The 26,431-nt window shown below is 26.9% G+C and overlaps 2 protein-coding genes and 1 long non-coding RNA gene across 5 annotated transcripts; all 3 read right to left on the bottom strand.

The window, feature by feature from the left end:
* Positions 1-725: 725 nt before the first annotated feature.
* On the bottom strand, positions 726-16,709 carry LOC126908866 (postacrosomal sheath WW domain-binding protein-like). Its single transcript, XM_050691185.1, has 17 exons — positions 16,637-16,709; positions 13,837-13,878; positions 5,938-5,958; positions 5,555-5,569; positions 5,353-5,472; positions 5,077-5,145; positions 4,353-4,379; positions 4,177-4,218; positions 3,952-3,993; positions 3,731-3,772; positions 3,543-3,584; positions 3,355-3,396; positions 3,167-3,208; positions 2,978-3,019; positions 2,786-2,824; positions 1,826-1,862; positions 726-1,764 (listed from the first exon to the last, which is right to left on the bottom strand). Exons 6-17 carry the CDS (start codon positions 5,111-5,113, stop codon positions 1,746-1,748), a joined length of 453 nt encoding a protein of 150 aa, XP_050547142.1. The 5' UTR covers positions 5,114-5,145; positions 5,353-5,472; positions 5,555-5,569; positions 5,938-5,958; positions 13,837-13,878; positions 16,637-16,709; the 3' UTR covers positions 726-1,745.
* LOC126908869 (uncharacterized) lies at positions 6,464-9,519 on the bottom strand. The gene is made up of 2 exons (XR_007704856.1): positions 8,987-9,519; positions 6,464-8,911 (listed from the first exon to the last, which is right to left on the bottom strand). It is a non-coding gene; the product is annotated as an uncharacterized LOC126908869 (long non-coding RNA).
* Positions 16,710-16,910: 201 nt separating the features above from the next.
* LOC126908867 (uncharacterized) lies at positions 16,911-24,606 on the bottom strand. 3 transcript variants are annotated; one of them, XM_050691187.1, is made up of 7 exons: positions 24,497-24,606; positions 24,377-24,437; positions 21,925-22,044; positions 21,449-21,469; positions 21,116-21,154; positions 20,914-21,033; positions 16,911-16,985 (listed from the first exon to the last, which is right to left on the bottom strand). In XM_050691187.1, the coding sequence occupies exons 1-7, from the start codon at positions 24,497-24,499 to the stop codon at positions 16,942-16,944; spliced, it is 408 nt and encodes a 135-aa protein (XP_050547144.1). In that variant the 5' UTR covers positions 24,500-24,606; the 3' UTR covers positions 16,911-16,941. The 3 variants fall into 3 exon arrangements, with proteins under 3 accessions (XP_050547144.1, XP_050547143.1, XP_050547145.1); XM_050691186.1 differs by lacking the exon at positions 16,911-16,985 and adding an exon at positions 19,648-19,722; XM_050691188.1 differs by lacking the exon at positions 16,911-16,985 and adding an exon at positions 19,648-19,722 and having other exon boundaries at positions 21,116-21,130.
* Between the last annotated feature and the right edge of the window lie 1,825 nt (positions 24,607-26,431).

Here is a 26,431-nt window from a genome sequence, read left to right as displayed (position 1 = left end):
AAAAAAAAAAAAAAAAAAAAAAATAGTATGTAACTCGTGCCGGGGACTAAAACACAAAGTCGTCGGTATAGTGATCCGCTTCGGCAGATCGTTGTGGGAACTTAGGGTTTTCGTTGGCCAACAAGGGAACCAGCCCGCTGTCGTCGTCATTGTTACTTGGAAGTATGACAGGGTGGTTTGTTCTTTCTCATGGGGAGAACTTGAGCGACCCCCCCGTACAGTAGTCCAGGAGCAAAAAAAAAATAACCAATATTTTATTAAAAAATTTTGAATTTTAGATTATTTAAATTTTAGAGTGGAACAGATCTAACTAACAACTCATATAAATTAGGATCTACATAATATTATTAAATTAATTTTTTTAATAACATTTTTTTTTAAAGATTTAAAGATAGCCATATTATAGATAAGTTTTAACAAAAAATGTTGATACCAAAAACTCCTATTTTAATTCAGTAGTTACGTTTATACAGTATTTTGAAGTTTGTAAAATTTTGATTTTTTTTACGATTTTCCTATGATATCAAATGTTAGTGCATATTATGTAAAGGATAGAAGTAAACATTATCTTTTTATGATAATGTTTAGGCGTCCACATTATAATTTCATAAGAAAAAGGAACGTCTTGTATTCAAGAGTATTTATTGGAAATATCAAATAGAGAAAAGTAGGAAAATAAAAAATTCACCAAAATTATATAAGGATTAAAATTAAATTTTATGAGTACATAGATTAAGTAAGCAAAAAGAAAAGTCAAGTAATCATCAACAATAAAAAATATACCAAGTAAATTTAATAAATCAATAATATTTGAACAGAGTTATATGGCAGCGTTACATCTTTAATATATGTTTATTTCAAGAGTTATTTAGAAGATTCATACAGAGTGTTCAGTAAGTCAGGAAACGGGTTTCTATTGTTCTCATTGTTACAAATAATGAGAACAATAGACTTACTGATAAACTGACTTACTGAACACTCTGTATATAGCCACCATATTACTGTGGATGATACACGAGGTGAATCAATCCCACGTATCATTGATAACCGTCAAAACCCGTGGCAATATTGATATTAGAGAATTAACAATCAATAAAAATAAATCTTATATTAATAAAATAAAGATATCTTTATTTTTCCATCATTTTCTTACAAACCCTCGTACTCATACCCCGAGTAATAATATTATTAATACAACAAAAATAGTAACTCACAGCTCACCCAGCGTTGTTGGGTTGGGTTTAAAGCCTGCGTTGAATTTCTATGCCATCGCCCTTCTACGTGTATTATGTAGTTTAATATAATAATAATGTAGTTAAACATAATAATGTATATGGTAGTGTACTTAAAGGATTTTGCTGGATTATACGAAAACAATGTACTGCTATTCACTTAATATATTTATTAATTTATTAGAAAAATGTTAATGAGCCATACAGTTGATTTAACTCAGTTAACTCAGTTTACAATATTATAAATAACTGTAATAATAAACAAAAAATTACATCAATATTATATGGCCTTTTCATTTTTCGAAAATGAAAAATATACATATATTTTTTTTTTATAAATAGAAAAGCTATATTTTTAGTAAAATTTTAATATTCTAACGTATAACAATTACTAAAATAATATTTATACTGTAAAATATAGACAATATCAATATTTATTGTTGTTAGAACATGGCAGACTCACCTTGTATACACACTAATACATTATGTAATATTTCCACGACTAATCATTGTTTATGGAAAAAAATTGTAGCTGTAAAAAAATGTTTATATTAAAACGTGAAGAGGAAAATAGTTTTAGATATTTTGCTTACAATATTGGTGGTCTGTTACTACCTTCGGTGTCATCGCCTAGTATGAAAATTAAAGTTCAAAATGTTATAAAACTGTTTTGGTTAATTAGTAGAAATTTTATATATGTTAAATTATTAGTATTAATTAATATAGACAGTAATTATTACTGTTAATATTACTTATAATCTATTATTGTAAACAGTGAATTGTATTTTATTTAAATTGCATATTTTTAGATTTTAATATTCCAAAGCTGATATATTTTTATTATTTTCATGTTTTTTAAAACTGGTATATAAACATACAAAATACTGTATTAATTTATAAACAAAATTAAATAGACATTGATTGTTAAATTCGGTGCCAATTAAATGTGGTAAAATTTCATTTCTCATATATAAGAAACAATGCTTTCATTATAAGGGAATATTTTCCAAAATTAATTAATTATGGTTATCAAGATTTATGAATATAATACCGTCCCTCTTATATATATAAGAGGAACGGTGTGGCCGAGTCTGTAACGCGACAGTGCTTAACGACACGCACTGCTTCAGGTTCGAAACTCTTGGGCGACTTCATTTGGCGAACGAGAGATCGGTTCGGTAATTGGAGTTGCCATCTCTATCTCTGACGACGGACTATCCCAACCCATCTCGGAATATTAATGGTTAAGAAATCTCCTCCTTTGGCGGAGGCCACTACGACCCTTAATGGGCTGATAAAGCAGTAAAAAAAAAAAAAAAAGGTATTCACGATATTATCATGACTTTAAATCTCTTCAAATAAAAAAAATAATTTTTTTGCAATATTCACGATTAATCACATTAAAAATATCACACTGATGTATAGGAATGTCGGATCATTCCTCACAGTGTGATATTTCCTATGTTTTATGAAAATAAATAAAATATTAATCTGTACATTTTTATGAAAAAATCAATATTTAACAAAAGAATTGAGAGTATGTATAAACTTACATTGATTAGACGGCGGATCTTCGGCTTCTGATGGAACAGCTAGATTATGTTCCATGTACATACAATAATTTATACATTTATATACGTTTTTAAATTAATTTTAGTTTTTTTTTTATTTTAATCTGTATATATTTATAAGAAAATAATTATTTAACAAAAGAATTGCGAGTACTATTCAACATATAAACTTACATTGATTAGACGTCGGAGCTTCGGTCACTGATGGAACAGAAGCTAGGTTTACACATAAAATAATTTATACATTTTTTATACGTTTTTAAATTAATTTTAGTTATTTTTTTTATTTTAATCTGTATATTTTTATAAAAAAATATTTATTAAACAAAAGAATAATGAGTAGTATTGGATGTATAATCTTACATTGATTAAACGGCGGAACTCCGAACTGTGGTGGAACATTATCTAAGTTTACACATACAATAATTTATATATTCTTTATACGTATTTAAATTAATTTTAGTTTTTTTTGTATTTTAATCTGTATATTTTTATGAAAAAATATCTATTTAACAAAAGAATTGCGATTAGTATTCGATTTATAAACTTACTTTGATTAAACGGCGGAACTCCGAACTGTAGTGGAACATTATCTAGGTTTGCACATCAAATAATTTATGCATTTATTACACGTTTTTAAATTAATTTTAGTTTTTTTTTTATTTTAATCTGTATATATTTATAAGAAAATATCTATTAAACAAAAGAATAATGAGTAGTATTGGATGTATAATCTTACATTGATTAAACGGCGGAACTCCAAACTGTGGTGGAACATTATCTAAGTTTACACATACAATAATTTATATATTCTTTATACGTATTTAAATTAATTTTAGTTTTTTTTGTATTTTAATCTGTATATTTTTATGAAAAAATATCTATTTAACAAAAGAATTGCGATTAGTATTCGATTTATAAACTTACTTTGATTAAACGGCGGAACTCCGAACTGTAGTGGAACATTATCTAGGTTTGCACATCAAATAATTTATGCATTTATTACACGTTTTTAAATTAATTTTAGTTTTTTTTTTATTTTAATCTGTATATATTTATAAGAAAATATCTATTTAACAAAAGAATTGCGAGAAGTATTCTTAATAAATTACTTGTTGATAATTATAATTTTTCATAAAGTAACATACTTTGTCTGGATGACGAAGCTCCAGTCTCTTGTGGGACCAAATCTAGGATTACGCATACAATTATTTATACATTTATTATACGTTTTTAAATTAATTTTAGTTATTTTTTATTTTAATCCTTATATTTTTATGAAAAAATAATTATTTAACAAAAGGATTGCAGGATTATTCTTAATTAATCCAATATGTCGTTTATTATATATTTTTAATTAAGTGGTAACATACTTTGCCTGGATGACATAACTCTAAGCTCTTGTGGGATCGAACCTAAGATTACATATATAATTATTTTACGTTTTTAAATTAATTTAAATTACTATTCATTTTTAATCTGTATATTTTTATGAAAAAATAATTATTTAACGAAAGAATAGCGAGTAGTAATCGATGTATAAACTTACATTGATTAGACGACGGAGCTTCGGTCACTAATGGACCATAATTTAGGTTTACATATACAATTATTAAAAAAAAAAATACATATAGAAAAATAGTATTTGGTAGCCATTTTCATCATGAATACAAAATAAAGTCCGAAATTTTTTTTATGCATAATAAAGTACATTACATTATCATTAATTAAACATATATATAAAAGTGTCAGCCTTTCGGTTGTTAAGTTGAAAAAGTTAATTTTTTGTAAAAAAGTTGTCATTTTATATCCCCCCTGTGAGTAGGTAAAGGGTCAAATTTATGAAAAAAATATACCAAATCATAGGTAATGACATCAAGCATCTATAAAATAAAAAGTTATATTGATTTGTTCATATTAGCCGATTATACTAGAGACAGTAAACTTTCTTTTGGTATACTTTTTATGATAATTCAATGAAACAACTTTACTACAGGAAAGGTTTGATATAGACAATCCATCTATACAATTAAATATTTTTCAGGAACATTTGCACTTTCTTAAATATTTTTCTGTATCAAAATAAAATATAAACCTGAATTAAAATTACACTGAACATTTGTCATTATAAATCACTTAAATACTAATATTTTTATTTTAACTAGTAAGCTTTTTTACTTTAAGGAGAAAGTAATTCCTATAGAAATTATATAGAAAGTAATAAGTTTTTTGAATAAAAAAAACCGAAAAGTACATTTTATCTGAACACTTACACGATAAATTAAATATATTAGAGAAGATAACGTTCATGAATCTTCCTTTGAGGTTTATAATGGTTTTACCTATTGTTATAATAACATATTATAATCTACACTAACTATATGCGATAGAAAAAGTGTCTTATTCTTAAAGCTTTTAAAAAGGTAATAGATTATCTTGTTCTATTTAAATTTATAGAATAAATTATAAATGTTATAAATTATTAATGTTATATAATGTTATGTATAGATAAGTTTAGTTCTCATATTTAATATTATCAATAATATTACTATTTGTGATATCTTTCCCACACGACCGACAATGAGTTAAATATCGTAAACAGGTATAACAATAGAAGTGAGAACACGATAATTGGTATAATAGATTCTTATTTGAACAAACAACACAACCTATAAAATATTAACTTAAATAAGAAAATACCTATGAATTTAATATATTTTTATAAGAAATAATTATTTATAATATACTTACGTGATAAATCTTCTCCTATAATCAAGAGAAAATATAAACCTGAATTAAATTACGCTGAACAAATAAATCTTAGTTTAAAAATTTTTCTTTTAAACAAAAATCAAAAGTTATAAAATATTAAATTTTGTAATTAAGTAATCGTCTAATAATTTTTAATTAAAATCAATTAACTAAGGAACATTATTACATCAATTGTCAGTTTATTGCCAATTTAATACTAAATATATAATTTATAATTTATATAAATTCATAATTGTTCAAAAAACATATAATTTAATTTAAGATTAATAGATATAAAATGGATTTTTTTTTTGCTCATTCGTGTATATGAAAATCATGTAATTACTTAGTGTAATCTATTTAAAATTATGAGAAAATTGTACCGATCAAGTCGTTGCCATAATCTGAAAACAATTATATTTAATCAATTAGAATTTAGGTAATATTTTTCATTTTGAATAGGTTGTCAATATACACAAAAAAGATATATTTTTCTGAAATTTATTGATGCCTTATAAAATCATTAAATAAAAAACAGAGTGTAAAAATTGATTGGAATATAAAGACTTTATAAATTAAATCATTTTTAATTTGCTAGTTATACATTTATTGCTTATGAATTTACTTAAAATGATTTTCCATATTTCAAAGTTATGTGTAATACTTTTGGATTTGAAAAATATATCATCGGATATAACTTCGAATTAGTGTTTCAGAAATTATTGGTAATTTGAAGTATAGATGAAGAAAAAAAGTGTAACTATAATTTAATAGCTTCGATGCGATGCTGAGAAGGTATAAATTTTACCATGATTTGTGTATTTTATTTTTATTTTTTTATGTCTATTACTTCTTTTTCTTAGATCTTTCACAAATAATTACGATTTTTAAAATTTGTCAATTTTGACGTTTTTTTCACTTTTTTTTTTTTTTTTTTATTGTCATAACTTATTGAAAAATGAAAGAATCAAAAAATTTTATTTTTATTGAAACTTTAGATATAATTTTCTTTCATTTTATATCATTTTTTTTGAAAATCTGACATTTAACCTGTTCATAAGGGGGAATTCAAAATAGAAATATTTACAAAATCCAACATTTTCAACTTAAGTTTTAAAAATGTCCCGGAAATATTGTGCCCATTAAACATATGTCAAATTAAAGCTTATTTTACGTACTATAAATTAAAAAAAAACCCAGCACAGGGGGGTCGCGGCACAGTGGTGACGTGGCATAGTTGGATCAAGTATAATGATATCTGACAGTGATTAAAATCACTATAAAAAAAAAAACGCTTCGATGCAAATCTTTAGATAGTGTTTAATTTTAAAAAATTGGTGGATTATTCCAAAAGCTTCATAAACTGCTAGTTCCTTATTAATATCCTGATTAAGATAAAGTATGTCTAATGAAAAAGGGATTATTAAAAAATAGTATTTCTCATAGAAAAATTATATTGATCAATACACTTTTCAATAAGTTATAGCATTATAAAGTTAAAAATGTAAAAAGTAAAATTGAGAATTTTCTTACAATAATAGCATTTGGTAGCCATTTTCACCGTGAAGACAAAATAAAGTCCGAAATTTTTTTTTTACCATAATAAAGTAGATTACATTAGCTTTAATTTAAGATATATATAAAAGTGTCAGACCTTCCGGAACATTTTCAAAATTTAAGTTAAAAAAATTAATTTTTTGTGAAAAAGTTGTCATTTTAAATCCCCCCTTGTGGGCAGGTTAAGGGTTAAATTTATGAAAAAAATATACCAAATGAAAGGTAATGATATTATGCATCTATATAAAAAAGAATTATATTGATATGTTCATTTTTGAAAAAGTTATGGCACTTTTAAGTAAAAAAAATTGAAAAAATTTCGAAAATTAGCGATTTTTAAATTTGTAATTTTTTTGGAGGTTTCCCCCTTTTACGGGGAACGAGGGATTTTTTTTCAATTTTTAAGGGTAATGTCTTCGACTAGATACGATTTGTGATCTTTTGACGTATCATTGAAAGAAATCGGTTCGGTGAGAGCTGAGAAAAAGTGGTAACAGACCCAAAAAAAAAAAAAAAAACACATCATAGTAAAACCAATACCTTTTCAGCTTCGCATCGAAGCTAATAACCAATATTTTATTCAACAATTTTGAATTTTAGATTATTTAAATTTTAGAGTGGAACATATATATATGTCCCGATGATTTATCTTCTACGTGCAAACGGCGACCGTAGTTAACAAACATTCTATTTTTGTGTTCAAATTTTACTTTTATTTGTTTATTTTAAAATTCTTTATATGAGTTTGTAATTGTAATGAGTTCACCAATAAATATAAAATTTACACGAATCTAATTTACAAAAGATCTCAAATCGTATCTAGTTGAAAACATTGCTCTTAAAATTAAAAATTTTTACTCGTCCCTTTTAAATGGGAGAAATTTCCAAAATAATCACATTTTTAAAATTGGTAAATTTTGATATTATTTATTTTTAATTTTCATAACACTAACAAAATAAACAAATCAAAATAATTGTTTTTTATATCGAAACCTTAAGTAATTCTTTTTCATTTGATATAAATGTTGGTTGCTGCATGGGTGTTTTATTGGTTGAGGAACGATATTTGAACCCTTATCTTCTATTATTGCCAACAGTGTATTGATTTTTATTTGAATTGTATATTTTTAGAGTCTAAGTTTTCATACATTTTTTTTTTTTATTTACAATTTGAAATACACAATCTGTACAACATAGCACAATAAGTATATATGATATTATAATAGTAGCATGAATATTTTTCATTAACAAATCATCCATTGGTGACTCTTGGCTGGAAATTTACGTTGTCTAGAGTCTAGAATTTGGTTGTTTTTTTTTATTTTTTATTATAACAAGTCACGGCACCAGTTCCTTTTTAGACGACGCCCGGGGTTTCCCGATATGGTTTGAGTGTTGAGGCTCTTTAGCAATGGATTTTGGTGGGTTTGTAGGCGATTATGAAAACATTTGTAGAAATCTACAGCTTCTTCTGTCACAGTTTTCATTATAAGATCTTTATGTAGGGTATAATTGGACACAAAAGGTGGAGAATTCGTAATTTTTCTAAGGTCAATATTCTGGAACTGTTGGATTTTGTTGGTATTAGATACTTTAGCAGTACCCCACAATTGAAGACTGTAGGTCCACATTGGTTTTAATAGTGTTTTATACATAAGAACTTTAACTTTTAGTTTAGAGTGTTTATTATTTGTAAGCAAGGGGCATAGACTGCGGAGTCAATCTTTAAAGCAAGTCTTTTGATACGGATGTGTGCGTTCCAAGTAAGGCGTTTATCCAAATTGAGTCTAAGGTATCTGGCTGTGAATAGAAACATTATTTAAAGAGATATTTGGACAGGAGTAGTGACATAAAGTGAATGTTGTATATACTGACTTATTTTGATTTGGTTTAGTTTGACATTTCATGTACCATTCTGATATTAAATTCAGATGAATTTGAAGGTTTAAAGATGCAATTTGGGGGTTTTTGTCAATTGAGATTATGGCTTTGCCAACCACGTAATCAGCTACTATAGTAATTTTAGAGACAGGCTTGTTTGATGTGTAAATATTGAATAAAAGGGGTGAGAGGATTCCACCCTAAGGGATACCAGCGAAAAATTTTCAATTTCCGAGACAGAAGATCCAAACCGGATTTGGAAATAGTGATTAGTTAAATAAGACTTAAGCAGTAAGTATAAGAAGGGGGAAAGAAATTTTTTTAATTTGAAGAGAAGGCCGCTTGGACTACATTAATTGAATGTTATAATAATAAAAAGGTGTTAGTTCAAAGACACGTCCGAAATATTGTCGAGTAAGAACCATTACAAGATAGTACTGCCAGAAGATTACGTATGTTAATAGACGACTTAAATGGTAATATGAAAGCTTTAGAAACTTTAGGCGAAAACCCAGGAGATTGGAGAAAGGGCCNGAAACTTTAGGCGAAAAACCAGGAGATTGGGGCCCTTTACTGTTGCACATAGTGTGTTCAAAGCTGGATCGAGAAACGCTGAAGTCGTGGGAGATAAAATCATCCAAGGATAAAGTACCAACTGTTAAGGAATTAACAACATTTTTAGGCAAACGTTTTCAGATAATGGAATCCATAGAATCTTCGCAATGCAGTAATAATTATTCATCAACTGTTGACCGGAAAAGTAGTTTTATAAAACATGCGAACAATCATCGTAAATTAATGACTCGGTCAAATACTCTGATAACTACCGCGATTAAGTGTTATGTTTGTAATCAGCCGCATACAATATATAAGTGTCCATCTTTTATTGCGTTATCGGTAGCCGAGCGCATATCTAAAGTGAATACAATAGGCCTGTGTAAAATTTGTTTACGGAAACACGATAAAATAAAATGTTTTGGTAGATATTGTTTAAAGTGTAATAATCCCCAAAATACGTTGTTACATTTAAATAAAAGTGTAGTATCCAATCGGCCTGAAATCCAAACAGAAAATAATTCAAGTGAGACATCATCTACTACATGTATCTAATACGTTAGATCAAGTTTTATTAGCGACAGCATTAGTACAAGTCAGCAATTCCATTAGCCAAACGTCCGTAGCAAGGGTGCTCCTTGACTCAGCATCAATGAATAACTTTATTACGGTAGAGTTAGCTAATAGTTTACGGTTAAAAAGACAAAAAATTAATCATACTGTTCGTGGTATAGGGTAAACGACCCAAAGTATTTCGTCAACGGTGAATTAAAAATAAAATCGCGTAATAGTGACTTTCAGCTATTCACCCGATTATTGGTGGTGCCAAAGATAACGGGGGATTTGTCTATGAAGAAAATCGGAGATGATAAAAACACGCCCGCTGGAGTTACCTTAGCGGACCTATTATATAATGTGCCGCAACCAGTTGATATTTTAATAGGAGCTAGCCATTTTTTCAATTTAATCGGTAAAAAACATTTTAAAATTGCAGATAAGGGACTTATTTACCAAGAAACTGAGTTTGGTTTTGTTGTATCAGGTGCCATACCTAGTACTAGCATGCCTAATAAATCGACATCATGTGTTGTTTCTGTAGAGGATTCAATAGATGGTGGAGTTTTAGAAAATTTAATACAGCAGTTTTGGCGCACCGAAGAATGTAATCTTGTGGTTCCATACACAGCTGAAGAAAAGGCGTGTAAAAAAATATTTGAAAAAACGGTAATTAGAGATTTCACGGGACGTTTTATTTATACACCTGCCGTTCAAGGAAAATGTAAACCAGTTGGGTGAATCTTATGAAATTGCAAAAAGAAGATTACTGTCCATGGAAAAAAGATTTCGTAAGGATCCAGGACTAAAACGAAGATATGTCAAATTTATGAGAGAGTACGAGAATTTGAATCACATGGAAAGGGTAGTTGTCAAATCAACAGATATACCGGTAAAAATTTGTTATTTACCCCATCATGGTGTACTTAATGAAAATAGTATTACTACTAAATTACGTGTAGTATTTGACGCTTCAACAAAAACCGAAAGTGGAATTAGTTTAAATGACACTTTTTTAAAAGAGCCAACGGTTCAGGAAGACTTAATTTATATATTAACGCGATTTAGAACTCATAATTATGTTTTAACCGCCGATATAAAAAAAATGTACCGACAAATATTAGTCGTAAATAAACATCGGGATTATCAGCGTATTCTATGGAGAGAAGAAGAAAATGAACCGATAAGCGTATACTGTTTAAATACTCTTTCTTATGGAATGGTAGCTGCTTCGTATATTGCCACGGGTTGCTTAAAGTGTTACGTGACTGAGCACTGGACAGATGTACTTCCCTCAGTTCTTATGGGCCTTAGATCAGTGATTAAAGAAGATCTAGGTTTAACACCTGCAGAAATTGTATTTGGAAGTACGATTAGATTACCTAATGAGATTTTTATGCAGTCATCAGTGGCAACAGACCCTTGTTCCTTTGCTGAAACACTAAAGAAAACAATGGAAACCATATGCCCAGTGTCAACTTCAAACCACGGAAGTAAAAAAATTTTTATATATAAAGATCTAGCATCCTGTTCACACGTTTTCGTTCGGGTCGACCGGGTCAAGAAACCGCTAGAACAACCATATGAAGGGCCGTACAAAATTGTTCAACGATACGAAAAAACCTTTAAATTATAAATTAGGCAAAGAGAATGTATCATATGAATAGACAGACTGAAGCCATGTTTCAACAAAAATGAAGATAATAACACAAATCTATCAAAAACAACGAACCAGCACAACCAGAGAAATACATCTACAAGACCAACAATAATACAAACAAAACAAACCAAGTCAGGAAGAACTATCCGCCTCCCCGTAAGGTTTTTGTAAATTGTGAGTTGTATCACTTTTATATTTGTAACTATGTATGTTAAACGTAAAATTATCGTTTTCACTGGAAAGGGGGTAATGTAGGGATCAACAAAAATGTTAAATAACATGTCACAATGAATGCGTTTATATATGTTTATATGTTTTATTTTAGATGTACACTGCAGTACGATAACACTCCGTGTATTATTTTTAGTATCGCGCTGTCCGTCAATCCAGTAACACTTAATATTTGTACTCTTATTTTTATGTATATATACATCATATTTCAATGTTAAAAATTATTAATTATTATAAATTTTAATTGTAGTATTTTTGTAATAAATATAAATACCAAAACACTACNATGGTATGAATTATCTCAAACTGAAGAACATCAAAGTAAAATTAATAATATGTTGTCTGAAAACGAAGTGGAGTGGAAGTTTATTCCTGCGCGCTCACCGCATTTTGGGGGTCTGTGGGAAGCTGGAGTAAAGTCGATGAAATATTTATTACGTAGGGTTTTGGGTGATGTCCATTTATTTTACGAGGAGCTACTTACTGTAATTACCCGGGTGGAAGCATGCTTAAATAGTCGCCCATTAACGATTCTATCCTCTGATCCAAGCGACTTGTCTCCTCTCACTCCTGGCCATTTTCTCATTGGTAATTCTTTAACTGCTTTACCTGAACCGGATCAAACGAACATATCAAGTAACCGGTTAACACGTTGTAGGCGTGTTTCTCAATATTCTCAAAATTTATGGAAGCGCTGGAGTCGGGAGTATTTAGCGCAGTTGCAGGAGATAACGAAACGGGTTGGTGAGAAAGGACCTAAGATAAAGGTAGGCACCATTGTGCTTCTCAAGGACGATAATATTCCGTCTTTAAAGTGGCGGCTTGGTCGTGTCGTAAATGTAGTAACCGGAAATGACGGTGTCATTCGAGTTGCCGACGTCAAAACCATGAATGGCTCTTTTCGCCGAGGAGTTAGGTTTTTGTGTCCTTTGCCAATCGACGAAAATTAATTTGCCATTTATATTCATTTGTAAAAAAAAATTTTTTTTTTTATGCATTTATATTTAGTTGATTTTTTGTAATTATTTGGTTTAGATATTTGTAGTTTATGGGATATAATGTGTTATTTATAGTTTTTAGTTTGTTATTTTATTTTATTGTTTTTTTTTTATTTTCTATATCTATGTTTATCTATATTTTTTTGTATAATACTGTTAACTACTACCTATGTTTTATACTTGNAAAAAAAAAAAAAAAAAAAAAAAAAATGAAATTATTAAATATGATAAAATTGTTAATGTTTGTAATTTATTTTTATGGTGTTATTAACTATATTCGTATATTCATTGTGATTTATGAAGTATATTATCCCACATTTTTTTCGTTTAAAAGCGTTGTCATAAAAATTTTCAAATTAAAATTTTATTTATTTTTATGAACTATAATAAATATCGGGTTCTTTGTAAAAAAAAATTATTTCTTATGGTGAATTTCAGGGAAAAATGTTGAAAGTTAAATGGTTAACCATTATTAATTTTTACTATTAAATTAATAATAGGTCAAATCCAATTTTGTAACATTAGTATTTGTGATATTAGTATTTAATGATTTAGAAAAGGTAGTATTTGAATGATGCTATTGTTGTGATGTATACGTATCTTATTTTTAAAATAATTCTTAAAATACGTAAGTAATTTAGATATATTAAAAGTACCATACTGATGTATGGGTATGTTCTCATAATTTCTCACAGTGTGATATTTCCTATGTTTCATAAAAATAAATAAAATTTTAATCTGTATATATTTGTAAAAAAATCATTATTTAACGAAAGAATTGCGAGTAGTATTCTTAATAAATCGTATTTTGTTTAATATATATTTTTCATTAAGTGGTAACTTACTTTGTCTGGATGATAAAGCAGTAGTCTCTTGTGAGACAAAACCTAGGATTACACAAATAATTATTTGTACATTAATTTTACGTTTTAAAATTAATTCTAGTTATGTTTTTTATTTATTTAAAAATATATATATAGGCTGATTTTATTATCATAATCCACAGTATAACTTACAGAATAAAAATAATTTAAACATTTTTTTTTGCTTACTTCTATTTACATATAAATATTAATCACCTTTTAATCTCTTCATATAAAAAAACAATAAAATAAATTCTTATTGTAATATTCACGATTATTCACATTTTTTAGCTTCGATGCGAAGCTGAGAAGGTATTGGTTTTACTAAGATGTGTTGTTTTTTTTTTTTTTGTGTCTGTTACCACTTTTTCTCAGCTCTCACCGAACCGATTTCTTTCAACGATACGTCAAAAGATCACAAATCGTATCTAGTTGAAGACAATACCCTCAAAAATTGAAAAAAATTCCCTCGTACCCCGTAAATGGGGGAAACCTCCAAAAAAATTACAAATTTAAAAATCGCTAATTTTCGAAATTTCTTCAATTTTTTTTACTTAAAATTGATATAACTTTTAGATTAAATATAGATTTAATCTGACAGTGATTAAAATCACTATCATAAAAAAACGCCTCGATGCAAATCTTGTAGGTAGTGTTTAATTCTAAGAAATTGATGGATACTTACAAAAGCAACATTAACTTCTATTTCCTTAATTATATCCAGATTAGTAATTCTTTTACTTATATATTATATAATTTTTATAATTAATTGTTTTAAAGTTATTATTGATTTTTAATATGTTAAAAGTAATAAATTTTAACCTACTTTTTTTTGTCTTAAGAGTGAGAGTTTATAATAAAAAAAAAAAAATTATTTATTACCATAACTTTTTAAGCTCAATTTACAAGTTTGAAATTGACATTATTAAATAGAAAAAATGGTGTTGTTAAGATTAATATGTAATCAGGAAATTTTATAATTACTATGTACAGTAAGTTTTTTATTTCATCCATTGTCAAATTCAGGTGAAACTAAAAATCATTTTTTTTTTAGATTTAAGATTTATATAGCAACATGTTACGAAAAAATTTGGAATGTTGTAGACTGGTATTAGCCTACACAAATAGAGTAAAAAAATTAATAAATTTTAAAGTAAAATTATATAATATCAAATATAATTCGACAGTATACTTTAAAAATATTAGAAATGAATGATTTTAATTGTTTGTGTGGATAAAGCTGGTTAAGCTACTTGTTATTTCATTACGGGATTTTTTTTCAATTTTTTAGGTAATATTTTTAAACTAAATACGAATTGTAATCATTTGACGTATAGTTTAAAAAAGTAGGTTAAGTGAGGGTTGGAAAAATAAATAAAAAAAAAACACATAGTGAAATAATATTAACATAAATAAAAAATTTCTTCTCACGAGGGGAGACTATAGTGATGATTATTTATATTTATTGAAGTTATTGAATCTTAATGAGATAAAAATCAAATGTTTTGAAAATTTTTTTATAACTTAAAAAAATGCAAAATATTAATTGCCACAAGTGGATTCGAACCTCGTATCCTTAGCGTGAAAGACATAAGTGCTACCGATTCGGCAACTGTTCGTCACTTTACTTGTTCCAAAGTCCTAGACTTATCCGCATACACTTTGGATTTCAAATATCCCCATAGAAAATAGTCGCACGCCGATAAGTCAGTTTTTTTATCCATAATTTCACCGTTGGTCGCGATGGAACCGCACTTTTTCCGTCAAGATTAAAATTTTTATGAAACTCTCGAATTGCACTTACGTAAGAGTCATTAATCTTATAATAAGCTTTTACGATAAACGCATGCTGAACAACCGTCCACTGCTCCATTATGATAAAATCGCAATGAAACATAATTAGGCATCGTCTAGCTATCTGGAACCGGATTTACCGTTCCCCTACGTTTTTTTGAACAAAAGTTATTTATAAACCAAATGTGAAAGGTTATTATGGGCCACCTTGTACATTCCCATTTTATAATAATATATATTTGATAAATAGTGATAAAAATATTATATTTGTGCACAGATTTTACATACTTTTTGTCAAAATTACACTACTTGTATGTGAAAATAACATATATGTTACAAGAGTATCTGACTGATGTAGGGGAATGTATTTTTATGAAAAATAATTATTTAATGAAATAATTGATATTTCTACTTCTAATAAATCACATGTTGTTTATTATATATTTATCATAAAGTGATTTGTATGGATGACGAAGAGAAAGTATTGGTTTTAACGTGTTGTGTTATTTTGTTTGTCCATGAACATCCTCAGCTCTCTTATTTGTTTTTGTTTATGCATCAAATGAACACGATTATTATATAATTAAAGCATGAAGCACCGAAAATTTAAAAAAATTTATATTAATTTATGACATTTAAAATAATGTCCAAAAATTACATTTGCCTAAAAAATAAGGTAACGTAAAATAAAATAAAAAAATATATTTCTGCATATAGATAATGCTATAAATTATTTTTTAAATGCTCATCATAATAAAATTTTAACTGACTATACTGGAGACAATAATCTTTCTTTTTGTATGCTTTTTATGATAATTCAATGAACAACTTAAGTACAGGAAGTGTTGATATTTTGTATATTAACTAATTTATTTTTAAAATAAGCAGAGTGTTTAATAAGTAAGGAAACAGGTTAATTGTTACAAACAATGAAAAAAATAGAAACCCACTTCCTTACTCACTTTACACCTTAAATTATGAGTATTACCTAATGATTGACAGCTCGTACAGTATATTTTATTGTTTTCCTCGTATAGAACATTGGGTAACAAACAAATTGAACAGNAATATTGGGTAACGAACAAATTGAACAGGCTTTAAATAGTAAATTTATTATTATTTATAGTATTGTATCATATTTTTATAATTGAAAAGTTTATTAATTTATAACATTTTTAATTTTTTGAAAAATAATTTTTAATTTCTTGTTTTAGTTACTTGGATAAGACAATACCAATTAATTTGATTTACNGTTTTAGTTACTTAGATAATACCGAATAATTTAATTTATTTTTATAAGAAATAATTATTTAATTTATACTCACTTAAAATTTGTGCTATATCAAAACAAAATATAAACTTGAATTAAAATTATACTGAACATTTTTATTATGAACCACTAAGTACTAATTTTTTATCTTTACTGGTAAGCTTTTTACTTTTAGAAGAAAACAAATTAAAGATCCAACATTGAACTATACATTATGTATGTCATGAATAATATTAGATGTGTAGTTTGTGATTTTATAGTGAAGTTTATTAGATTGTATGATTGATAAATCAAATGTTATTTATATTACTACAACTAATATTGAAAATCAAACTCTCTTTACATTCAATCTCACAGAATTTTGTTATTGTTGATTCTTTATATTATTTTCAATATTAGCCGAAGGTTCAAATTAATTTATAGATATTCTATAGAAAGTAATAAGTTTTTTGAAAAATAATAACGAAAAGTACATTTTATCTGACAATTACACGATAAATATAATATATTATAGAGGATAATGTTCAAAAATCTTCCTTCGAGGATTATAATGGTTTTACCTATTGTTATAATAACACATAAGAAACATAATATATACTCTTAATATAACCGATAGACCAAGTGTCTTTTTTTAAAGATATTAAAAAAGTGTTATAGAATCTTGTTTTATTTATATTTACAGTATAAATTATAAATTTTATTCATGATTAATATCTTATATTTAATATTATCAATAATATTACCATCTCTGAAGTTTATTTTACATATCACACAATTCGAAACATATTTTAAACAGTTGTTTATTTATTTTATATTTATCTTTTGCCTGATAATTAACTTAACTTCGCTACCCCGTATATTATAGTGTGTGTTGTGTGTGTCGCCGTCAGCTCCCAGTTGGATTATAACATCTCTAGGTGTCCAGCAGGTTGTATTATCCATTAATATTTTAATTGCTTAATAAATATTTATTTATATCGTTGTTAACCTAAAGTGTTATATATATATATATTGTAGTGCGACCCTTGGTAGTTCCTCTAAGGGAATATAAATTAAATAGGAAACTTCAGTACCTAAGGTAGATATAGCCTAGCCAGCTATCCCCCGTTGGTCCCTTAGAATACTGTCGACGGGCATTTAGGCTAAACCCCTAAATAGCGACGTAACAGTATCTAGTTGAAGAAATTACCCTAAAAAATTGAAAATTATTCCTTCGTTCCTCGAAAATGGTGAAAATCTCCTATAAATTATGATTTTTAAAATCGGTAAATTTCGACATTTTTGTTACTTTTTTTCTAAAAAATTTGTATAACTTATTAAAAATGAACAAATCAAAATATTTTTTATTTTATATTAAAACCTCATGAATTTCCATTTTATTTGATTTAATATATTTAAAAATCTGATTCTTTATCTGCCCACAAGGGAGGTTTCAAAATAGCAACTTTTTTACAAAATTCAATGTAATGTTTTCAATGTAAGTTTTGAAAATGCCTTGGAAACATTGCATTTTTATATCATATATCAAATTTAAGCTTATATAATGTATTTTAAATAAAAAAAAATTGTTTCGACGACTTATATTCTATGTGCAAATGGCTATTGAAGTTAAAAAATATCCTATTTTTGTGTTCAAATTTTTTTTTTTTTTTTGTTTATTTTAAAATACCATTAAGGATTGGCTATAGTAATGAGTTCACCAATAAATATAAAATTTACATGAATCTAACTTATATTAAATATAAATTTATACTTATTTAGATAATTTTGTCTCTTCAAAGTTTAGAAAAGATTTTTTGAAAACTTGAAAATTTTTATAAAAAGTAGCAATTTTTCAACCTAACTTATGAAAATCTGCTTTTATTAAATATCTATTAAAATAAATCTAATTTTATGTACTAGAAATTTAAAAAAAAAAACAAATTTATACCGACCACCTATTTTCTATCTACAAATGGCAGTCGAAGTAGAACAAAAATAGAAGTTACTTTTACTTTAAGAATAATCTACGAATTTCTTAAAATTAAACATTATCTACGGATTTGCATCGAAGCGTTTCTTATGATAGTTGTTTTAATCAATGTCATATATCATCTATACTTGTCCCAACTATGCCACATCCATACTGTCCTATGACTCCACTGTGCTGCTGTTTTTTGCTATTTAACTAGAGTAAGGTAAATTTATTAACACTTTTTAGTCCTAAAATCTGAATAGTTAAATGTTAAGTATGAACGTATTATATTAATTTCTCGATTCACTGCAATATTTTTTTGTCAGATTCTATTGGGGGGACATAATGATATTTTTGCCCCCTCCGTATTTTGACCAAGGGGGCAACTGCCCCTCTTGCATCCCGGTTCCAGCGCCATTGAATATAATTAATATTATCACTTCGAAAAGCATGTAAAAATCGAGCTCACTCTACATTCAGTCACACAGAAATCAATTGTTGCTGAATCTTTATATTATTTTTCAATGATAGTCAAAGATTCAAAAAAATCTATAGAAATTCTATTGATAGTAATAAATTTTTGAAAAATAAAAATGAAAAGTACATTTTATCTGAACAATTACACGATAAATTATATATATTTGAGAGAATAACGTTCAAGATTCCTCTTTTAAGGATTTTAGTGGCTTAGAGGATTATAGCTAATTGAAAAGTTTATTAATTTATAACATTTTTAATTTTTTGAAAAATAGTTTTTAACTTTATGTTTTAGTTACTTAGATAATACCGAATAATTTAATTTATTTTTATAAGAAATAATTATTTAATTTATACTCACTTAAAATTTGTGCTATATCAAAACAAAATATAAACTTGAATTAAAATTATACTGAACATTTTTATTATGAACCACTAAGTACTAATTTTTTATCTTNTGAACATTTTTATTATGAACCACTAAATACTAATTTTTTATCTTTACTGGTAAGCTTTTTACTTTTAGAAGAAAACAAATTAAAGATCCAACATTGAACTATACATTATGTATGTCATGAATAATGTTAGATGTTATGTTTGTGAATTTATTGTGAAGTTTATTAAATGGTAGGTTTGAAAAATCAAATGTTATTGATATTACTACAACGAATATTGAAAATCAAATTCTCTTTACATTCAATCACACAGAAGTTTGTTATTGTTGATTCTTTATATTATTTTTCAATATTAGTCGAAGATTCAAAAAAATCTATAGATATTCTATAGAAAGTAATAAGTTTTTTGAAAAATAATAACGAAAAGTACATTTTATCTGACAATTACAGGATAAATTTGACACGACTTGCGTCGCAAAAATGTGGTCGACACTAGTTTTGAGGGTAGAGACCCGTGGGCCGTTTATTAAATGAGCGACAACACATTATTTTAATAAAAATAAACAAACCGAAAAGATAAACACAGTAATAATAATCTTCGCATAATATCGCGGCACTTTCGCTGGCGTCGACGACGCGATGTCCGACGTAATCCTTGAACGGCAAAATGGTTAGCAGCGTTGTAGGCGACGTTGCGCGGGTGCGGTTCGGTTGGTCGGCGTTGTCGCTTTCACAACAGGAGGAAGACTCTCGCACCATTTGCGGTGGGTCGTCGTCAGCCGTGCGGCATTTGCTGGACTTTGCACCGTAGCGTATAACACGCGGTGTTGGTCAGTCAAATATTCATAGTAGGGCGACGGCTGATAAAGGTGGCACGAGTCGCGGGGCATCGTGTATAACGAAGCGACGCGGGCCGTGTCAAATTAAATAAATTAGAGAGGATAACGTTCAAAAATCTTCCTTCGAGGATTATAATAGTTTTACCTATTGTTATAATAACACATAAGAAATATAATAAATTACTCATAATATAAGCGATAGACTAAATGTCTTATTTTTAAAGCTATTATAAAAGTGTTAGTGAATCTTGATTAATTTAAATTTATAGAATAAATTATAAATTTTATTGGTGATTTATATTTTATATTTAATATTATCAATAATATTACCATCACTGAAGTTTATTTTACATATCGTACAACCCAACAAATTGCTAATACAGTAGTTACAATGTATGTGAGAACATGAAGAAACTCGTAATTTGTATACTTCGGAACAATTAGAACATTCTACAAAATATTAACTTAAATAAGAAACTATCCATAAATTTAATATATTTTTGTAAGAAATAATTATTTAGAGTATATTTACTTAATAAATTTACTCCTATAATTAAAAAAAAATATAAACCTGAATTAAAAATACACTTAACTTAAATGAAACTTTATTTAAACATTTTTCTTTTAAACAAATATCAAAAGTTATAAAATATTAAATTTTATAATTAAGTATTCAACTAATCATTTTTAATTAGAATTAATTAAATAATGACATAATAATATCAATTGTAATTTATATCCAATTTAATACTAAATACATATATATCAAAATCAATTTTGTATTTAAGCATTTAAGCATTTTGGTAAAAAATTCATATTATGTTATTATTAATATTATTTAATTAAAATTATAAGAAAATTTTACCTGTTGTATTTTCGCTATTACCTGAAAACAATTATATCTAATCAATTAGAATTTAAGTAATATTTTTCATTTTTAATAGGTTGTCAATAGAAATAAAAAAGATATTTTTTTCTGAAATTTGTTGATGTCTAACAAAATCATTAAATAAAAAACAAGGATAAAAATTGATTAGAATTAAAAAACTTATAAAAATTAAATCAATTTTAATTTGCTATTTATACATCTATTACTTACTAATTTACTTAAAATGTATTTTTTTATTTCAAAGATATGTGTAATACCTTTAAATTAGAAAATATCTCATCGGATATAACTTTGAACACGTGTTTCAGAGAGCTTTATAAAATTGTAAGAGCTGTATAAAAAGCTGTATAAAAGTAGTAGAAAATATTGTTTATAAATATATAAAGGATAAATTATATATTTATGTTATTTGTGAATTAAGATATCATATTTAATATTAATATTAATATTACCAATTTTGAAATATTCTTTACACATATTACATTGTGTTATCTTATTTCTACAGGTATTACAAAAATAGTGACGACACGAAACCATCTGTAATAACTTAACCTTGCCACAACCACTGCATTCTATAAAATATCATCATTAATTATTAAGTAATAGTCTAATAATATCAACTAGAAGCAACTAATTCATTGACTATAAGCACATCTGCCAATTTTACACTTGTAATATTTTTATTAAAATTCTAATTTGTTCAAAATACATTTTTACCTGAATTAAAGTAGTATTAAATTTAGTATAGATACCAAATTTGTAAAAATCCATATTTTACAATTAATTAATAATATTTAGTTAAATTTGTATGAATATTGTACTTATTACAGTTACTCTATTCTTTACAAATGTTTAAATTTTATCAATATAAAATTTACGTCAAATTTTTCATTTTTAAATTAAATCACGTGATTCTACACAAATTAGAATTGTTGTGACACTGAACAGTTTACGTTTTTCAGTTTATTCGATAAAAATAAAGAGTTTTCAAAAGAAAAGAAGTAATAATAATATATTTAAATTAAAATTTATTCGATCTATTTGGCTATCGAAATGTGAAAAATGAAAAATAATTTGTACAATTTGTCTGAAAAATTATTGACATTAAAAGAATAAATTTAAAAACTAGTTCTTGATGTATATTTATCACATATTATTTTTTTTTTTTTTAAAGTAGGACTCCAAAAAAGTTTTTTTAGAATAAGAAACTAATAGATATGATGGGTTGAGTATACATACTACACTAGTCGGGATACATATAATTAATTTTACTTATACATTTAATTAAAGCCAAAGAGGCTTCTTTTACTTCTTCCTCGACTTAATCCTAATTATTTGGGGTCGTCCACCCTTATCCTAAACTTCCTCTTGACTCGATCTCTCACATCATCTACGATCACATCAGCTGTCCTTAAATTGCATTCAATAGCATCCCTCCATCTCTTTTTTGATCTTCTTCTAGCTCTTCTTCCTTCAACATTCATTTCTTTAACTGTTCTTACAGCTTCCGATTGTTCTCTCCTCATAACATGACCAAACCATCTAAGTCTATTTTCTCTCATCTCATCCACGATTGACGCTACACCTATACTCCCTCTTATATACTCGTTCCTTATTCTGTCTTTTTTAGTCACTACACTCATCCATCTAAGCATTCTCATCTCTGTTACACTCATTCTCTGCTTTACTTTCTTATCAACCACCCAACACTCTGAACCTTTCAACCTCATTATAATTCTATTATCGCATAAGACGCCAGACGCTTCTCTCCACTTCAACCACCCGCACTTAATTCTGTGTCTTACACTACTACACTGTCTTACAATACCTCGTATTTTCCTTTGTCAAACTCGTACTCTATATACTCTGTCTTACTCCTACTTATTATTAAACCCTTTTCTTCAAGAGCTAATCTCCACACCTCTAGCCTTTGATTAATTTCCTCAATATTTTTTCCTATTAACACTATATCGTCATCAAACAACACGTACCACGGCACCTATCCTTGTATTTCTCTAGTAATTTCATCCTTCACTATAGAGAATAAGTAAGGGCTTAAAGCATAACCTTGGTGCAATACTACTCTTACATGAAAACCTTCTGTTACTCCTCCTACGTTTTTTACCCTGAAATAAGAGCTATCATACATATCTTCAATTATATTCATGTACATTTTCGGGACTCCTTTTCTCATTAATGCCCACTTTAAAACCTCTCACGATATTCGGTCATACGTTTTTTCTAAATCTATAAATGCCATACACAGCTTTTTCTTCTTTTCCTTAAAGTTTTCTATTAGTTGCCTTACACAAAATACTGGCTCCATTGTTGACTTACCAGCCATAAATCCAAACTGGTTTTTAGTGGTACTTCATCTTCTACTGGTACTTCATCTGGTCCTAATGCTTTATTATTTTTCATCGATGCCACAGCCGCCCATACCTCTTTCTCACTAATTCAATCTACCAGTCCCTCATTCCACGATATAGTCTATAGATTTCCTTTTTGCCTTCCTTTGTTCCTAGCCTATCATACAACTCATCATACCTCTTAAACTTCGCCATACTTAATGCACACTTGGCTTCTTGGCACAAGCGTTTATACTCCATCTAGTCTTCTCTCCTTTTGCTCTTCTGCCATACTTTGAATTGCTTTTTCTTACTTTCTATGATTTTTTGAATGTCCTCATATCACCTAGATGTAATTAATTTTACTTATACTGTTAATTATAGCTAAAAACTTCTAGGAAACTATGTTGTTTTTTAACTAGTTTTTAGCAACATTAAAATAATGATCTAAACTATAAATGTAATTTATTTTATTTTATCAATTATATATATATATATATGGATGTACTTCCAAATTCTATGATTATAAAAAAATAATATTATATATTTTTATTACCAAATGCTAAGGAGAAATCAATAGCTAATACTAATATAATCATAAATATAGTAAGCGAATTCTGAAAAAAAAAAATTATTTAATTTTTACATCAAATTTATATAATGAAGTAGTACATACCATTTTATGAATTTTTTGTTGTTAGATTTCAATAGTCTATGTATAATTTAAGTTTTTAAACTATGCAATGTAACATAGTTGAATAAAATAAAAAATGACTGGTTGCGTTTAAATACGTGAATCAATTTTTATTCAGGGAAAAATACGCTATTATTTAATTGATTTGACTCATATCTTCTATTTATTTTTGATTAATATATTTATTTTGAAAATATATTTTAATGTCATTTTACCGGTACTAAATTTTATTAACTTTATTTATTGTGATTTTAAGAATTTTATGGTAAAATTGTATTTATTCAGCAGTGCCATTCCGAGTCTTCCCAATATGTGGCAGGGTGGGATGATACTTTGAAAAACTACAGACTACAAGTTACTTATTCATGTGTCATTTTGCAACACAAAAATATACTGTGAAAAAAAAATTAATTTAGGATACAAAACTTGCGAATGATAAATGACTACTGTGGGGGAGGATGGCCCTTTAACCAAAAATTTTCTATTTTTACTAATATTATTAATTTCCATACTATAAGTTTATGAAATTTCTAATAATATAATAAAATTTCTAAAAGCTTTTTCAGTTAAGATTTCAAAATTTCATTAATATTCAATCATTTCATTAGGCTAGTCGTTGGAGGAGTTGACCACCTACACACCACAATTGTAAAATTTTGTACTAATTCATAAATATTTCAAAAATCAATATCAAAAGTAGTTTTAAAATTTTAAAATCACTATCATAAGAAACGCTTCTATGCAAATCTGTAGATAGTGTTTAATTTTAAAAAAGTGATGGATAATTACAAAAGCAACATCAACTTCTATTTCCTAAATTATACCCAGATTAGTAATTCTTTTAGTTATATATTATATAATTTTTAAAATGAATTGTTTTCAAATTATTATTGATTTTGGTTTTTAACATGTTAAAAGTAATCATTTTGAACCTTCTTTTTATTGTCCTTTAAAGTGAAAGTTTTAATAAAAAAAAAAATTGAATTTATTACACTAAAATTTAGCTCAATTTGCAAGTTCGAAATTGACATTATTAAATAGAAAAAAATGAAATTGTTAAGATTAATATTCAATCAGGGAATTTTATAAATACTATTTACAGTACATTTATCAGAAAAGTTAGATTTGTTTACATTTTTATCGTAAAAATCATAGTAATCATTTGTAATTAAATTTTGGCGTTTAAAAAAATTCTACAATGGAAAAAATTGTACTGATCCGTACATTTTTCAAAAAGTTATAGCTTAATAAAGTTAAAAATGGAAAATACAAAATTTTCACCATGAAGATAAGATAAAGTCCAAAAAAAAAAATAAAATAAACACATCCTAGTAAAACCAATACCTTCTCAGCTTCGCATCGAAGCTAAAATTGAAATAATTTCGAAAATTAGCGATTTTAATTCGTAATTTTTTTGGAGATTCCCCTATTTATGGGGAACGAGTGAATGTTTTTCAATTTTTGAGGGTAATGTCTTTAACTGGATATAATTTGAGTATTCTTGAAAAAATCGGTTGGCTTAATACATTTTTATAGTAATATTCACGATTACTCACATTTTTTAAACATATTACGAGACATAAATGTTCAGTATGATTTATTAAGTATAACCATTTCACTCACGCAAAATTTGTGAAAAATTATTTTACCTTGGGTTTATATTCAATATCACAATCGACAATCGCAAAAAAAACATTAATATAGGTAATTTAAATATAATACCACTATGATACAAAGGAATATTAACCTGGTGGTATAACCTGTTGCGGCGTGCTCTATAATATGAGTATTATTATAATTTTAGCTTCGATGCGAAGCTGAGAAGGTATTGGTTTCACTAAGATGTGTTTATTTTTTAGCTTCGATGCGAAGCGGAGAAGGTATTAATTTTACTATGATGTGTTTTTTTTTTTTTTT

The sequence above is a fragment of the Daktulosphaira vitifoliae genome, unplaced genomic scaffold, assembly GCF_025091365.1.
Source record: "Daktulosphaira vitifoliae isolate Bord-2020 unplaced genomic scaffold, ASM2509136v1 Scaffold_25, whole genome shotgun sequence".
Classification (NCBI taxonomy): Eukaryota; Metazoa; Arthropoda; class Insecta; order Hemiptera; family Phylloxeridae; genus Daktulosphaira; species Daktulosphaira vitifoliae.
Note: the sequence above shows the minus strand (reverse complement) of the source record. Positions and strands in the feature narration are given on the sequence as shown.